The following is a 17,498-nucleotide window of genomic DNA, read 5'->3' on the forward strand; positions in this document are numbered from 1 at the left end:
AAAGCAAAACCCAAACCCGTGCCACAAGTCACTTCCAACTAATAGTGTGCCTATAGGACAAGGTAGAACTGCCCCATTGGGTTTCCAAGGCTGTAATCTTTATGGAAGCAGACTGCCGCACCTTTCTTCCTGGGAGCAGCTGGTAGTTTGAACTGCTGACCTTTTGGTTAGCAGTGGAGTGCTTAACCACTGCACCACCAGGGCTCCTACCCCTCAGTAACTCCTACTTATCCTACATTTCCTCCAGGAGTCTTTCTGTCACCTCCCAAATCTGAGCAAAGTGCCCCTCCTGTGTTCTTCTGTAGTGCCCTGTAGTCAACCTATTTTATTGTAAACCTATTTACAATGCAGTATTTTTCTGTCTTCTCTACTGTCTTCTTCACACTATGCTCCTTGCAGTACCTTGTCCATTCTTCACTGGTACTCTTCCTGGGATCTGGCTCACTGATTGTCTCTCATAAAACTTAGCCATTGCAGTCAAGTCAATTTTGACTCAGCAACCCTATAGGACAGAGTAGAACATAACCATAATAACCATATGGTTTCCAAGGCTGTAATTTTTATGGAAGCAGATTGCTACATCTTTCTCTTGCAGAGGGACTGGTGGGTTTGGACTGCAAAGCTTTCAGTTAGCAGCCCAGAGCTTAACCATTGAAAAATAAGTGAGAAGATGATCCTGGGCAAGCAGAGCAGCCAAAGGACAGCAGAACACCCAAAGTAAGAAACCAGAGTGGGAGCAGAGAAGACAAACAGCAGGCAAAACCCTAATCTCCTTGTTGCCAATACTATTATTCTTAACTGTTCCTTCTCTTCAAATTATTTGATGTTTTCACTTTGACCTTTATCCCTTCGTTCATTTTCCTTACTGCTACCTAGGTTCAGGGCCTATTACTGCCTCTTGCCTGGAGTGTATTATCAAACTTTTTGGCTCTAGTCTTAAATGCCCTTCAACGTATCCTAGATAGATAAGACTTTTGGTTAATTTTCTTGCAACTTGCTATAAGGAAACAGGAAGTTTTCTCTTTTCTTTATGATTCCCAGGGAAGAGAATTTTCAAATATTCCTTGGAGAAGTATGCCAATTTCTTTTAGCACTTATTTTTAGAAGAATTTTCCTAATTCTCTCCTGCTGTGGTATAATCCCTTATCCTCTTGATTGGCGCTTACTGGATCAAACAACAGGTGTTTATCATCACTTAAACCATCCTTCTTTACATAACTAGAGACAATTAGCATTTCACTTACATAAATGTTTATTGATAAATATTTATACTGTTTGCAGGCACCATCCCACTCAGCTTTTTCATCTAATCTTCTAAATAAATCAACTGTTTTTAAAATATATCTTCATGTGGTTCACTTAGTTCTCAAATATTTTTTTTTATTTGTGAAACTTCATAGTAATTCCTTAGTATTTGCCTTTTATTTGTCTTGTTTTCTTAGATTATCACATTTTTATTTTACATTAAAACTTCTGAATCATTTATTACCTCTAGTCAGTCTTTTCAGCTTCTGCATTGTCAATATTGTTTCAGTTAACTAAAACATTAAGTTAATGATTTATTATAGAATTTATCTTGAAATGGTCATATATTGTCCTTCCAAGTCTCTTTTCAATGATGTGTCCTTTTATCATCCTGGGTATAATATGTAAAATTATTGATTCTCATTATTGGGTTTATCACCTGTATACTAATGACTCTCCAGTGTAGGCCTACCTTCTCTCCCAAGCTCCAAACTGTTGCATACTGGAATTACCCCTGCATCTCACCTCTCCATCATCAGAAGCCAAATATAGCACCCTTCTGTCCACACTGTTCCTCTTCCTGTATTGCTTTCTTAATGAATGATACTCCCTCTTACCTAATACCCTAATAACTTGAAACCTCACTATTATATTTACCTTCTTTTTCCCAAGAGCACAGTCAGTTTCAGAAGCCTCTGATACGGCTCTTTTAAGTATCCTTTTTCTAATTCCTATTGTATTAGTTCAGGCCCTCTTCATCTTTCACCTTTAGGATTGCTGTAGCACACTAACTGCTCTGCCTGGCTCCAGTCTCTCTCCCATCCAATCCATTATCAATCAAATATTACATTTTAAAGTATGTATTACTTCTGTACTAAAAATCTTGAATGGTCCTCCATCTCCTACAGTGTTAAGTCCCTTCAAAATTTGTCATTAACTGAACTGACCAGCCTCATGCCCTATATGGAAACCCTGGTGGTGTAGTGGTTAAGACCTATGGCTGCTGACCACAAGGTCAGCAGTTCAAATCCACCAGGCATTCTTTGGAAACCCTATGGTGCAGTTCTACTCTGTCCTATAGGGTTGCTATGAGTTGGAATCAACTGGACGGCAATGGATTAATTTTGTTTTTGGTTATGCCCTATATTTCATTCCTTTCACCTCCAACCTCTAACCTCATTGGGCAGTTCCTCATTCTGTAAGAGTACTTTTAAACCTCTGTGGTTCTGTTCATTGTTTCTCAGGTTTCAAATGTTCCTCCTGTTTTTCCCATTGTTTTAAACCCCAACTCACTTGTCACCTCCTCTGTGAAGCCTTATACAGTTTGTCTCATCAGAATTAGTTATTTCCTTTTCTGTATTATCATACATAGTATTTTGTTCGTACATTAAAACAAGCATATACTTGCTCTTTTATTTTTTTTTTTCTTAAAACATCCTTTGCCAAAGAGTCGATCCCAACTCATAGCGACCCCATAGGACAGAGTAGAACTGCCCATAGAGTTCCAAGGCTGTAATCTTTGCGGAAACAAGCTGCTACATCTTTCTCCTGCAGAGCTCCTGATGATTTCGAACCACTGACCTTTCGGTTGGCAGCCGAGCGCTTAACCACTGAGCCACCAGGGCTCTTCCTTAAAACACAGCATGATTTATTTGTTCTGTGAGACTTTGGGAGATAAGAATCTCATCTATATATAGAAGACACTCAATTCATATTTACTAAATGAAATTAAAGTTGGGAAAAAAATTCTATAGTGTGGTGTAGGAGGAAGCACACCAAATTAAAAATTCAGGAGATTTTGGCTTTTATTCTTGACCTATCTTTTTAGATATGGGGTTTTGGGCAAATATTTCTATTTTTCTGTGGTAGAATTTGTTGTCTACAAGAAATTTTTATGGTTATCACTCCCATGCTTAAAACCCCTAAATGGGTTCAAACTCCAAAGCCTAGCATTCAGGGGCTTCGCCAGCCTGGTTTTAGTTACCTTTCTAGCCTTAGCTCCCACTGATCTCCAGTAACAATCAGGAATCTGGTCATACTTATCTTCACGTTCCTGCCTAAATAATTGTGTCCATTTTCACCTTGGCTTCTGTATCACTCAGAGTCCTGGCAAGAAACAGATGACACTCTCAACAGGGTAATGGAGGAGAATTTAATGGAGGAACTAGTTACAACAGAGTGGGCATAATTAAGGAAAGCCAGAGAAAGTGAAAAAACGTTTGGGGCTACTAATAGCTGGGAGTTGTTACCAACCCTAAGCTTCAAGGAGCAGGACTTTGAGTCAGTTTGTTCTGATTCAAACCCCTGCTGAAAATTTGCCTTTTCATCCCAGATATACTGAATCAGAATCTACATTTTATCCAGATCCCCAGGTGATTCTTATGTATAATAAATTTTGAGAACCACTGCTCTACTGGTGGTTCTCAGACTTGGTTCCTAACCAGCAGTAGTAGCATCGCCTGGGAACTTGTTAGAAACGCAAATTCTCAGCAGGGGTTCTAACCTGTCAAGGAACCAGGGAAAGGAGCAGTTACCTAAAGAGACTCATAGTTCTCAGAGTGGGCTGCCTCCACAGGATCTGTGGCCTTAAGTAGAGGAACATAACCACTATCAACCTGATGATGGGAACAAAGGAATAAATACCCTGTCTGCTCTCCATTCTTCATCCAATGCCTTTCTTTGACTGAACTCAAATAGAAGCCACAGTGAAGAGAGATTGTTGATCGAGTCCATAAATGATAGCTAGTATCTTGGGTATAGAGCAGGGTTAAGAATGGAGAGTGATGTGAAGGAGCAAATGGAGAATTCAATCTGTTCTCCCCACCTGAATTTAGTTCTGTTTATCTCATATTAATGCAAGTGTCTAAGACTTACGGAGAGATTATCATGCTCCAGGCGCTGTGACACACAGACGGGAGAGGGACGGTAAGGAGGAGGTAGGGAATAAGGGGCAAAGGAAGCTGAAGAAGTTATTAGATCATGACCTCCAACTGGCTATTTACTCTTTGCAGATGAACTTCCTATTTGCCATGCTAATGGATTTGGACTTATTGTAAAGGCTAATAAACAAATTTAAACATGGAAATAACATCAAATTTGAACTTTTGAAAGAAACTTTACTGCCGATGGAAAATGGATTGAGTCTAGGCAAGATCAGAGGCAGGAGTATGATAAGAACCTAAATTAAAGTTGAAGGAATAGAAATATAATGATAGAGCAGGGTTTTCGAAATATTAAGGAACTAGAGTTGATAAAATTGGGAACTAGATATGGAAGCTAATGGAATAGATAAGGTCAAGAATGACCCTCAGTCAGTTTCTGACTTGGCACACAGCACCTTTGGGCCTTGACATTAAGATACTGTTTCCTTTCTCAAAAATTTGATAATCTAGTAAAAACAGACAGGTATATAAATAAGTATAATTACCATGAGATATGTAGTTAATACAATACGCAATGAGATTACTAAAATAGATTATTTTTAGTGCCTCAGGGCAGAAAAAAATAAAAGGGCCATACGTTGCTTCATAGAGGAGAGACTGTTAAAGTTTGGGTTTTTTGTTTTTTTACTCTTTATAATGAAATAGTTTTAGACTTCAGAAAATTGCAGACATGATGCCTTTTTGCCCCTAAATACTTCAATGTCCAGTTCCTAAAAAAAGGTGAAAAGGGAAAAAAAAAAAAGACATTCTCCTACATAAGCATAGTAAAGTTATCAAAATCAGGAAATTAACATTGCCACAATATTATTATCTAAATTTCATTCAAATTACATTTTGCCAGTCTTTCTAACAATGTTCTTTACAGCGAAAGAAAAATAACTTTTTTTAATGATCTGGGATCTAATCTAAAACCATGCATTGTATTTAGCTATTATGTCTCTTTAGACTCCTTTAATCTAGAACAGTTCCTTAGGTGTTTTGTTTTCTTTCATGACGCTAACATTTTTTAAAATATTTGGTCAGTTGCTTTGGAAAATGCCCCTCAAATTAGCATTTTCTGATGTTTCTTGATGATTGTTATCGTTGTGTGCCATTGAGTGGATTCCTACTCAAGCCACCCTGTAAGACACAGTAGGACCGTCCCATAAGATTTTCATTCCACTCATTGGCACACAACAACAGTCTTTACACCAGATCTTTTCTCCAGTAGAGCCATTGGTGGGTTCAAACCACCAACCTTTTTGTTAGCAGCTGAGCACTTAACCATTGCTCCACTCAGATTATATATTTTTGTCAGAAATACCTCATATGTGATGTTGTGGCCTTCTTAGTGCATCATATTAGAAGGTTAATGATGTTAATTTGTCCCATTATTGGTGTTAACTTTGATCACTTAGAGTTCTGCCTACCAGGTTTCTCTACTATAAAAATAATGGTTTTGTTTTGTAATTAATAAGTATATTATGGGGAGATAATTTCAGACTATATAAATATCTTGTTTTTCTTGAGACTTTCATCTTCTAGTTTCAGTATTCACTGATGATTTTTCTCTGAACCAGTTATTAACGTGAGAGTTGCTATGTGGTGGTTTTCTATCATTTCTTCATTTATTAGTTGATGCTTTGCTATAAGGAAGAGCTTTATTTATTCCCTTCTTTATTTATATTAGTATTTACTTAAGGATTCTTATTTCATTCAATGGGTTGTAATCTATTATCCTAATTTATTTTGATGTTCAAATTGTCCCAGGTTTGACCAAAAGGAACCCCTTCAAGCTGGCTCCAGGATCTTTTAGACGTGTCCCCATCATTATTTTAATACTTCCTTACTGAAGAAAATTGTGGAGGAAGAGTAGTAATTTACCAAGAAAACAAAAGGATGAGAGAGAAGTTATTTTAGGCAGAGAGAACAATATATGCTAAGGCAGGAAAATATGAAATAGTATGATGTAATATGATATCTGCAATACTATCAAATTTCCAAGTGGTAGAGTAATGAGTGATGAGGCTGAAAAGGTAAGCAAGGGTGGATCTTACATACATTTCTAAGGAATTCATCCTATGCATGATAATGAACCATTGATATAAATTATAGAACAAACATTTTATGGCAGCCATGCTCTGTTTTATAATCTTGATGCACAGAAATCCCAGGAATACTTTCAGCCATGCTCTTTCATGACATTAACATACTTCAGAAATGTTATGTGGCTCATTCTCCTGAATGAACAAATAGAAACACTTATAAAACTATTAAACTGAAGACAATATAAGAAATTATTTTCAGATATATATTAGTGCGCTAAAGCCCTGGGCCTATGAACTCTACCATTATCAGTCTTTCAGGAGAGCTTTGCACCCAATTTTTCTTAATATTAGAGGTTTCTTTGAAAGACAAAATGCTTTGTACACCTGAATCACAACATTCTTTGAATTACCAGAGACCCCAGTTATTTAGCCTGAACACATTACTGTCATCTTAGCTCTTTAAGTTTCCTAGGAAATCTACTCATTGTGTTAAGTGGTTTGCTTTTCAGAAAAATCCAGGAAGTAGAGATAAAATGAAATTGAGCTACAAACACTATAGGAAATAGAGACAGTAATATTAATAAAAAAACAGAACAAATCTCTATTTTGAGATTTTGGGGATATCTGAAAAATGACTAATGATTGACACTGTAAGTAGTTTAGGGAATACTTTTACTGGTTGTTTTGAAGAATAAAGTATCATCCTGCGGTTTTACATTTAATCAAGAAAACCCTGTATGAACATCTTGTTTCTACTATATTCTGTTCTATTAAAAAAAAAAAAAAAAATTTTTTTTTTTTTTTTAATGATCTGAAGCCATCTTTTCTTCATTTACTTTTTAATTTTTTAAAAAAATGGATTTTCAAGCCAAGGTGAAACACTGTGTATTAAGAATTGGTAGGATGAACCCCAAAACTATTGCCCTAAAATAATCTTTAGACCTTAGACCAAAAATATCTGCTAATTCTTAAAACCAAACAATAGTTTAGCTTAACTAGTAAACAATATCTGCCGTAAGCATTGTGCTCTTTTAAGACCTATCCATGTGGGATCAAACTGACAGCAAAAATCTTAGGGGGCAGTGAGTTTCTTTTAATGGGGTAGGAAAACCCAGAAAAGGAGGGTGAGAATGGTTGTACAACTGGAGGAATATAATCAGTGTCACTGAAATGTACATGTAGAAACTTGAACTGGCATGTGTTTTTGCTGTGTATATTCTCAACAAGAACAAAAATAAATAAAATAAATTATTAGAAAAAAAAGAATTGGCAGGTTGAAAAGGATGCATTTGAAGTAGGAAAAAGTAGTATCACTGGTATGAACAGCTCCATTTCCAAAGATGGCCATGCCTCAAGAGAAAGGTTACTGCTGCGTAACAAAAACCCTTATTGTTACTCTTTGCTCACTCAGCATAAAGGTAGCCATTTGTACTCTCTCTGCCCCACTGAAGGCCTTCTAAATCATGGACATTGCCTGTAGTATTTAAACATGTCATTGATAATGGTAATCCTGAGTAAACCTGTACCCTTTTTGCACTGAGTCCTTACATATAGTCTCTTTAGTGATTTATAAGTGCTGCATGGAAGAAAGGAAATCGCAATAACATTTTGAGTATTTTCCCTACAAAGATTTTGAACTAAAATATTGTCAATCAAAAAAAAAAAATATATATATATATATATAGTCAACCAACATTTGCATTTATGAACCAGAAAATATAAAAGAGACAAATTAAATCATACTTAACAGAAATCTAGGCTTAATAGATAGATCCCAGATCATTAATCTGTGGCTACTTTAGAATTGCTTTAATCTTAGAAATCTACTTCAGAAAATTAGATCCAATTCAGATAAATGCTGTCAATTTGTTATCGTTAGTTGCTGTCGAATCAGTTCCTACTCATGGCAACCCACAGGGTTTTCTTGGCTGTAGTGTTAAGAGAAACAGATCGCCAGGCCTTTCTGCTGGCAGCATTCAAACTGCCAACCTTTTGGTCAGCAGTGGAGTACAAACCATTTGCGTCACCTAGGGATCTTACTATCAATCTAGATGTTCTAATAATTCAGCCTGTTAACTCTTTGCTCAGTTAAGACAGCTACTATTGGGAAGGATGCCTAGACTCCCCCCAACTCTCACCCCCATATAAAGGTCCCATACCTAAACACTTCGTAGTTTATTTTTGCCAAATTAACTAACCTACCTACAAATTATCAATAACAAACATATATCATCAGCTAATTTTACTATAGTAAATTAAAATAAATATTCTGAACACTATCATTTTCTCTGTGGGATATATGTTTTTTGTTAATGTTTTGTTTTGCTTCATAGTGTAGATAACTTGAGTAAAACCAATGGTCTCACAGATCACCTTTGTGACTGTTGGTATTCATTTGCAAGGAAGCTGTTAGAATGTATTTCTGGCCATGAAATAGTTTTTACTTTATAGGAAACTATTTTGTTCATCCAAAGAACAAACTTCCTTTTATTATAACCTTCTTACCTTTTTAAAAAAAACAGGTCTTTCCTTCCTTTTCTACTTCTACCTAAATGGATTTTATGGACCACCCAAATAAAAACTGGCTGCCAGGCTATAACTTACCTAGCCTTTGAGACAAAATGGATGCTTTTTTCTCCTTAATTTTTTTTTTTTTTTTTTCCTCTCGCATCAGACTTCTCTGCTAGGCTCAAAATTAAGAAAAGGGATAGTGTGGTAGGGAGAATATTTCTTGATTCTTCTCCCTGCCTAATTGAGTTCTCTAATAGCCCAAGGCACTAATGTGCTTTGGGGGTTGTAACTTACAAAATAAGAGAAGTCAGAGATAAATATTTGTATGCGTACATCTTGTCTGTCCACGTTGCACAAGCAGATAGGCTGTGCTCAAACTTCTAGGCAGCCATAAGACTGCTAGGAATGAGACACATACACCCAATGGTGTCAACCATTCTGTGGGTGCTGCATTCATCTGTAATCGAGCCGGACACACAAGACACACAGTGTTGGCAAAGTGAAAACCATTATTATTTATAGAAAGCGAATGGTAAACAATAACAAGAGATTCTCAAAAGGAGAACCACTTACCCTCCCACAAATTACCCATGTCCATCTTATGTCGCTGGGCAGGCATACCATGGTTCAGATCAGATGTCAGACGCTGTCTTCACGTCCCCACTGCCTCTGGCTGTCACCACACTGTGCTGCTCAGGAGGCTTGCACAGCTCCCAAGGCTTCTGCTCTGCCGCTGGGCCCTTCTGAGCCTCTGCCGCAGGCTCCTGGCATGCTACCCAGGCCTGCAGGGCTCCCACTGCCCAGGGGGTAGGTGTGCAACCCCTGCCTCCCTTGCCCTACACAAACAAGTATTACAGCTCTTTTAGCTCCACTGGCAAGGCCCCTGCCCAGAGGCATCCAGTTCCACCTTGCTGTAGGAAGCCCTTGAACAGGATCCTTTGAGGTAACCCCTACACAGGGCACATTCAGGCCTCTGACCTGTGTGGGCAAATGTTACAACTCTTTTACCTCAACCAGGAAACCTCCTACCCAGAAGTACTCAGCCCTCACTCCATGGGCTGGCAAGCCCACCACAGCCATCTCTCACCATCTCGTGTCATCTTCAGCATTTACTCTCTCTTCTGGGTCTAGGAGGTTCTCAGCACAGACCCTGGGTCCAAAGGATACTCTGTTCCAGACACTTCTTGATGTTAGTGGGGTCCCCCTGAACCTATGTGGTATTGGCCCTTATATTCAATTTAAAGGCATGGCCCTCCGCCTAGGACCATTACTGACCAATCCCCTCAGTAGACCACAATTCACTTAATTTGCATAGTCCCTGTCAATCCTTTTGTGGGAGTTACAAGACCGTAGCTAGAAAGACTATATAAAAGCAATTCATTGCACTGCACTATTTTTAAGATTTTTGAAAGCTTTCATTTTGAAGCTCCTTGTAAATCACTGGTGTCAACATCAGATAATAGTTCCGATTGTGTTTCTTTAAAAAAAAAAATGAAAACACAACTATTTGCTTACCAAACTTATTTGAAAATGTATGCCTTCTTAAAATGGGCTGCCCCGAGCTAGTTCTTGGGAGACCTCTGTAAGAGAGCCTGAGCTGTACGTGTGAGTGTCGTATGTCCTCAGCCTGGGCCTACAACTACTGGTCCCGCTTTGTGTATGTCCCTGGTGTTGACCCCGGGGCATTGTTTGTCCACTTTTGATTTGAAAATGGGAACATTGAATCACCAAGGTCAATGGTTTTCAAAGTTATTTTAACTACAAACTTTCCTTAAATTAAATCTTATGTGGACACATGGAAACCCTGGCAGCGTAGTGGTTAAGTACTACGGCTGCTAACCAGAGGTCTGCCGTTCAAATCTATCAGGTGCTTTTGGAAACCCTGTGGGGCAGTTCTACTCTGTCCTATAGGGTTGCTGTGAGTCAGAAACAACTCAGCGGCAACAGGTATGGACACATAGTCATCCTGCGTTTGGTGAGGGGCACAAGAGAACTAGATGTATTAACGTTATTTAGTAACTCCTTATAAAGAGCGACTGTTGTTTATTTCATTAATTTCTTTCCTATGTGGAGAAGGTAAGTGACAAATAGTTTTATCCTCATATTTGCAGGACCAAGTTAGCCCCTTTTTAATGCTGAAGTAGCTTACTATTCCTTCTGTGTGATTTGGAGTGGGTCATGAGTGGGAAAAACCTCTTGGCACATATAAGGTGCTTGTTAAATATTTGCTGAAAACATTCACGCACACATATACCTACCTTCTAATGTGCCAGGGAATGAAAATATTCCTACTTTGAGACTTCCTTTAAGTTATTATATATCCAGAAGTTCTCTGTATTAACATGCAAATTGTTTAGCCAGGGAGCAGTATTAACCCCTAGCATCAAAGCTTGGAGTATTTATCCAGTGAGGCAGTCACTTGTGACATAGAATCTGTGAATATTGAAGGGCTGACTTAGACGAGCAAAAGAGCAAAGCAGGAAGCACCACTTTGCTTTTCCCTTCCCACTTTGAATTTGTTGAGCCCTTAACTATAAGGAAGACACTGTTCTAAAAGTAGTGAAGGATACAAAGATTCATAAGATATAGACCCTACCTTTGAGGACTTTACAATCTACTCACAGAGGTAAGGGAAATATTTCAATCTCTACAACACAAGATAGTGGTAATTGCTGTACAGAAATACAAACAAAATAAAAAATTATTTCAGAAGATAGGAGAGATTTTTCCAGACATAAATTTCCACACTGCAATTTCCAGACTGAAAAAAAAGAATTAGAGAATTACAAATTTCTACGGTTAGAAAACCATCAGGTAGTTTACTACCCTCTTGCTTTTATTAAGGAGCCCTGGTGATGCAGTGGTTAAAGCACTCAGCTGCTAACCAAAAGGTCAGCAGTTCAAACCCGCCAGCCACTCTGTGGGAGAAAGATGTGGCAGCCTGCTTCCTTAAAGATTTACAGCCTTGGAAACCCTATGGGGTCGGCATGAGTCGGAATGACTTGATGGCAGTGGATTTGGTTTGTTTTTGGTCTTGTTATGATTTACTTATTTACGTGTCTTTCTACTGAGCTATAATTTTTTCATGGCAGGGTATATCTTCTGTGTATCCTCAGTTTCTAGCTGTGCCTGGTTTATAGAATGCACTCAACAAATATTGGTTGAAGGACGTGTGTATCTCTGAAATGTGTTTTACTGCACCTGAATGAATAGGCCAAGACCTCAGTGAAAGTGATAAATTACACATAATCCTGTTTTTAAGTGTTTACCTACATTTTTTACTAGAAAATGTTATTCAAATTTAACATTAAATGATCTCTAATATCTTTCAAGCTTTGGAAATTTTGTGATTTTACAATTGCTTGTGGGGAAGAAATATCATTAAGAGTATGGTCATCTTTATATGTCTTTTTCTTTGGGCACTTACGACAGTGTCATTCATCTTAGGATGGAAACTCTTTGGAGTAGTCCCTTTAAGTCAATTCAGTGAACATGCGGGTGGGGAGGGCTGCTAAATTTAATAAGATGCAATAACTAAGAACTCACAGACTACTGGAGGACGTATCCAACCATTATTAAGTGATTTAAAGAGATGGGAGCTTATTTGTCTGAGATATCAGAAGTATGAAGACAGGCAATCCCGGGCTTGTACAGCAGCTCATTGTTGTTACCAGGGACTCAGGCCCTTTTCTTCATGTTTCCATGCTTATTCTGTGGACTTTAACCTCATGGTTAAAAATGGCTACAGCACCTCCCAGTATCCAGCCAAACCATATTCCAGGTAGAAAAAAGATAGACGGGGAAAGTTTTCTCCTCTTCAAGCTTTATCTTTTTATTTTTAATAGGAAGCCTGTCCCAGGAACTTACTCTTACATCTCACTGGCGACAGCTATATCATAAGGCCACTCTTAGCTGCAAAGTGTCTAGGGGAGAAGCAAGCTGTGGGTGGTGATTAGGACAACCAACCAACAGTGTCTGTAGTTACTCATTTTACTGTTTACCCTTTGGACAGTAGACCTGTAAGTTTCCATGGAGAAGCCCAAGTTATTTATGCTTGAGCATATAGTGCTCCAAGAAGTCTTTTTGTTATTATTCATTTTTAATTGAACAAATATTTATTTTTATTGTCCATTATGTGCTAGATACTCCACATACTGTTCTAGGCATTGGCGATAATAGCAGTGAACAAAAAAGACAAAGTCTCTGCTCTCATGGAGCTTACATTCTACTGAGAAGAGAACGGATACACACACATACACCCCCATGAAGAAAAGTAAAGTAGGGTAAGAGGAATAGAGAGTGATGATAGGTACTATTCTATATAGGATGTTCAGCAAAGGCCTCTCTGATGACATAATATTTGAGCAAATACCTGAAAGATATGAGGGATGGATAGTGATCCAGGCAGAGGAAATAGCAAGTGCAAAGGCCCCGAGGAGAGATGTGTTTGGCATACTTAAGGAAAAGCAGTGAACCAGTATGGCTGGAGCACAGTGAAGAAGGGGGAAAAGGTAGGAGATGAGAACAGCAGATGCCATAACATCTTGGGCCTTGTAGACCATAGCTAAGATTTTACCTTAAGTGAAATGGGAAGTCATTAGAGGGTTGGTAAGCAGAGGTAGCATGATCTGACAATTTAAATGAATCTTTGTAACTCCTATGTGGAGAATAAATTGTAATAGGATAAGGATAGAAGCAGAGAGACCAGTTAGGAGGCTTTTTGATTTTCCCAGGAAATAAATGATGGTTTGGATTAATCTGGTAGTAGTGGAATGGTGGGAAATTATCAGATCCCAAATATAGTTTAAGGGTAACTTTGAAATGGTTGTGACAAAAAGAGAGAGTGGAGGGAGAGAGTGGGCTGTCTCATTAGGGGGAGAGTAATTGGGAGTATGTAGCAAGGTGTATGTAAGTTTTTGTGTGAGAGACTGACTTGATTTATAAACTTTGACTTAAAGCACAATAAAAATTATAAAAATAAAAAAATAGAAATGATTGTGACATAAGAGAAGAAACAAGGATGTCTCCAAGGTTTTGGCTTAATAACTGGAAGAATGGAGTTGCTGTATACTGTTACGGGAATTGCACCAGAAAAAGGTATCTTGTGGGTGGGATGGGAGTGTGGGAAACAAGAGTTTGATTTTGCACGTGTTAAGTTTGAGTTGCCTATTACAATTCCAAGTGCATGTTCGATGATTTACAAGTCTGGAGATGTTTATTATCTATCAGCTATTGGATGATACAAAAATCTAGAGTTGAAGGAAGAGGTTAGGATTAGAGATAGAAAATTAGCAGTCAGTGTATGGGTGATATTTAATGCCATGGGACTATATGACGTCACAGAGGGAGTTGAGTAGATAAATAATAATCTTCTAACCTTTTTTCAGAAGAAAGAAAACTTCTTATGAAATCCTAAAGAAATTCAAGTTTGGGGTACTTCATTTTACTGAATAGCTCATTAAGTGTTCAAAATATAGTGTACATGGACTCTGAAGCCAAACTACCTAGGTTTGAATCCTGGCCCTTTTATTACTAGTTGTGTGATTTAGGCAAAGATACATAATCTCTCTAAACCTATATATTTCCTTATCTGCAAATAAGGATGATTATGGTGCTTCTCCATAAGGCCGTTGTGAGGATTAACGAATTAATTTAGAACAGGTCTTGACATATTGAACGAACTCAAAGAGGATTAGCCAATATCATTATTAAACTTCAGCAAGTTTTGACATATGATGTAACGTTGCTAACTTGATAATGTTCCACCAGATCAGGCTATATTTTGGAAGCAGGAGAAATAATTTCTTACCTTTCGATCTTCCTTTGGGGACATTTGAAATTGGAAGTTATTGATATTTATAAGTGACTCCCACATGTTTCAGCATTGTATTCTCTCAATTCTCTCCCTGTTTAGGTCACAGTGCTGTCGATATCACCAAGGTGGCTAGAAGACACCGCATGTCTCCGTTTCCTCTGACATCTATGGACAAAGCGTTCATCACAGTCCTGGAGATGACTCCGGTGCTGGGGACAGAAATCATCAACTACAGAGGTACTGTTATATTTGCCCATTGCCCTTTCTTCATTTTTTTCAAGTAACAGATAACAACATAGTTTTCCTGAAATAGAAGAGTTACTAATCATCATCACAATTATTACTATCATACTTTTCGTTTATTTCTACTCAACTCTAAGGTCAGCCTTAAAGGTATACAGAGCTGCTTTCGAGTCAGCCCCCAACTCATGATGACCCGATGCACAATGGAATGGAACACTGTTCCTGCCCCATCCCCATGATCAGTTGCGGATCAGACCATTGCGATCCATAGGATTTTCATTGGCTGATTTTTGGAAGTAGATTGCCAGCCCTTTCATCCTAGTCTGTCTTAGTTTGGAAACTCCACCGAAACCTGTTCAAAATCATAGCAACACACAGGTCTCCACCAACAAACAGGTGGTAGATGCGCATGAGATGTATTGGCTGGGAATCTAACTTGGGTCTCTAGCATGGAAGGCAAGAATTCTACCACTGAACCACCAGTACCTCAGCATCCATAAAACCTTCTTTTCATAAAAATGGGAAAATATCAACTGTATTGCTGCTGCCCATCAAAATACCAATACTGTAAACCCTGGGCAGTGCAAACAGTTAACTTGCTTAGCTGCTAATTGAAAAATCAGTGGTTCCAGTCCACCCAGAGGTCACTTGGAAGAAAGTTCTAGTGATCTGCTTCAGAAGAATCAGCCATTGAAAATCCTGTGGAGCACAGTTCTTTTCTGACACACATGGGGTGACTATGAGTTAGAATCTACTGGATGGCAACTGGTCACACAAAAGAGGGCTATAAGCACTAAGTGAAGAATATAGTTAACCCTGAGTCTGTCTAATATCTTTTCTTTCAGAAGTGGGAGATTACTAATATTCCTTGTAATCGAGTTTTCCTGTTGTGGAAAACATGTATGTAAAATGTAAAAAATAATTTGTCCACAGAATTATTAAGCCGCCAGTCTGAACTCACTTTTTTTGCTTTCTCTGTCTTCTCATTTTCTGCTTTTAGTGCACTGAGAGGAACTTATAGAAAGACAGTGGAAAGGTAGTCTTCCCCGGTGTTTTCAGTGTTTAATCAACAACTTCCAGTTCTAAAAATTCAGCATAGAAGTTATTTTTTAATGTATTCTGAGTAAAATATAGCTTCTTGTTTCCTCATGTTACTAAAAACAACGTGAAAGGATTGATTTTTTTTTAAAAAAAGGACTTCATTCATAGAATGATAAAATATTCAGGCTGGAATGTGCATTAGAGAGCATCTATACAAACAGTCTAATTTTTCAGTAAAGAAACTCAGGCTCAGAGAGAACAGCCAAAAAGGAATAGGATTAAGTTCTCAATACTTCCATTCTTCTTTTTAACTACATGACAGTGTTCTTCTTCGAGTAATAAATTAAAAAAAAAAAAAAAGATAATGTATCAAATGATATTAACTTAAATTTTAAAAACCTAAACTAGAGAAATAGTAGATGCCAGATTCTATCTCTTTGGTCCCTAGTCCTGCTTAGACAAAAATTGTCTTTATACAGTTGCACTTATCGTACATCTTTTACTTTCGTTCTTTTAGATATGTATATCATTAGGCTTAAAACTTTCCTTTGGTTATTGTTTTACTCCTCATTAAAGAAAATAGAGATTAGGAAACTCCCTAGAGTAGGAAATTAATCTATATGATTCCAGAAATCACTTTTATTTAAAAAAGTTTATTTCTATTATTAAACACAGAATGTTCAGATAATTATTGCTATCGTTTGACACCAAGGCAATTTCAGAAAATATGAATGTAAACTTAAGTTGGAAAGAAATTTAATAATGCTCTACCTATTATAAAAATTAAGTCTTACTGGCCTCTTGTAATTTCAGGGAAGTTTCTCTTAACATCAGTTTTTAGAAAAATCTAACTGTGTATGCCAAATCACATTTAGACTGAACTCCCAGTCCTTTTAAGGAAAAAGTTGAAAATGGCCATTCCTACTTTTCCTCTAGAAAAAAAATGCTGTCAGATGGATTGTTTCCCTTCATGTGCTTGTTTTCCCATCATTTATAAATTAATCAGATGTCATTCATAAGTAAGCATACCCTTCATGCTTGGGTAACTTCTTTGTCAAGTAGTTCTACCTATGATGATATAAAATAATAATGAGGTTTGTATTCAGCTTTTGAGTTGGATCAAACTCAATTTTTTAGTGCAAAAGAGGATTAGAATTAGACCTATGAGGCACTCTAGTTAGGTGTTTAGTAAACATCACCATATATAAAAACATAGTTTAGTTTATTCAACAAATGTTCATTAGCTGTCTACTAAATATCAGGTACAATGTTAAATCCTGGAAATACAAAGATGACTAAAACAAAACTTCTGCCACATGGAACTCACAGTCTGCCGCAGGAGAGTGATAGTAAACATGTGGTGCTTGTCTCTTTATTGGCTCCTTAGCAGGCTTGACTTCCGTTATTAGTTCCTTGAATATAAACGTTAGAGTTTTAGTCTTTGGCCCTTTCACATCTTGCACATTCACTTCAGATGACCTCATGCATGCCAGTGGTTTCAAATACCACCTATGCAATTATTTCTAATTCTGTATCTCTGCTCAGACATTGTTTATTTCCAACTCATATACCAATTATATTACATACCTCCTACTAGTAAATTCACGTTGTCAGGAAGGATCAGTCTCTGGAGAAGAGTATCATTCTTGGTAAAGTAGAGGGTCAGCAAAAAAG

General features: G+C 37.6%; 1 protein-coding gene across 6 annotated transcripts in view; it reads left to right on the forward strand.

The window, feature by feature from the left end:
* GPHN (gephyrin) overlaps positions 1-17,498 on the forward strand; it is a 570,865-nt gene that overhangs the window by 432,521 nt on the left and 120,846 nt on the right. For all 6 annotated transcript variants that reach the window (XM_064292607.1, XM_064292612.1, XM_064292608.1 and 3 more), the window contains one exon: positions 14,640-14,777. In XM_064292607.1, coding sequence (XP_064148677.1) covers positions 14,640-14,777 — 138 coding nt within the window. The remainder of the gene's footprint in view (positions 1-14,639; positions 14,778-17,498) is intronic.

This window comes from Loxodonta africana, chromosome 10, assembly GCF_030014295.1.
Source record: "Loxodonta africana isolate mLoxAfr1 chromosome 10, mLoxAfr1.hap2, whole genome shotgun sequence".
Taxonomy (NCBI): domain Eukaryota; kingdom Metazoa; phylum Chordata; class Mammalia; order Proboscidea; family Elephantidae; genus Loxodonta; species Loxodonta africana.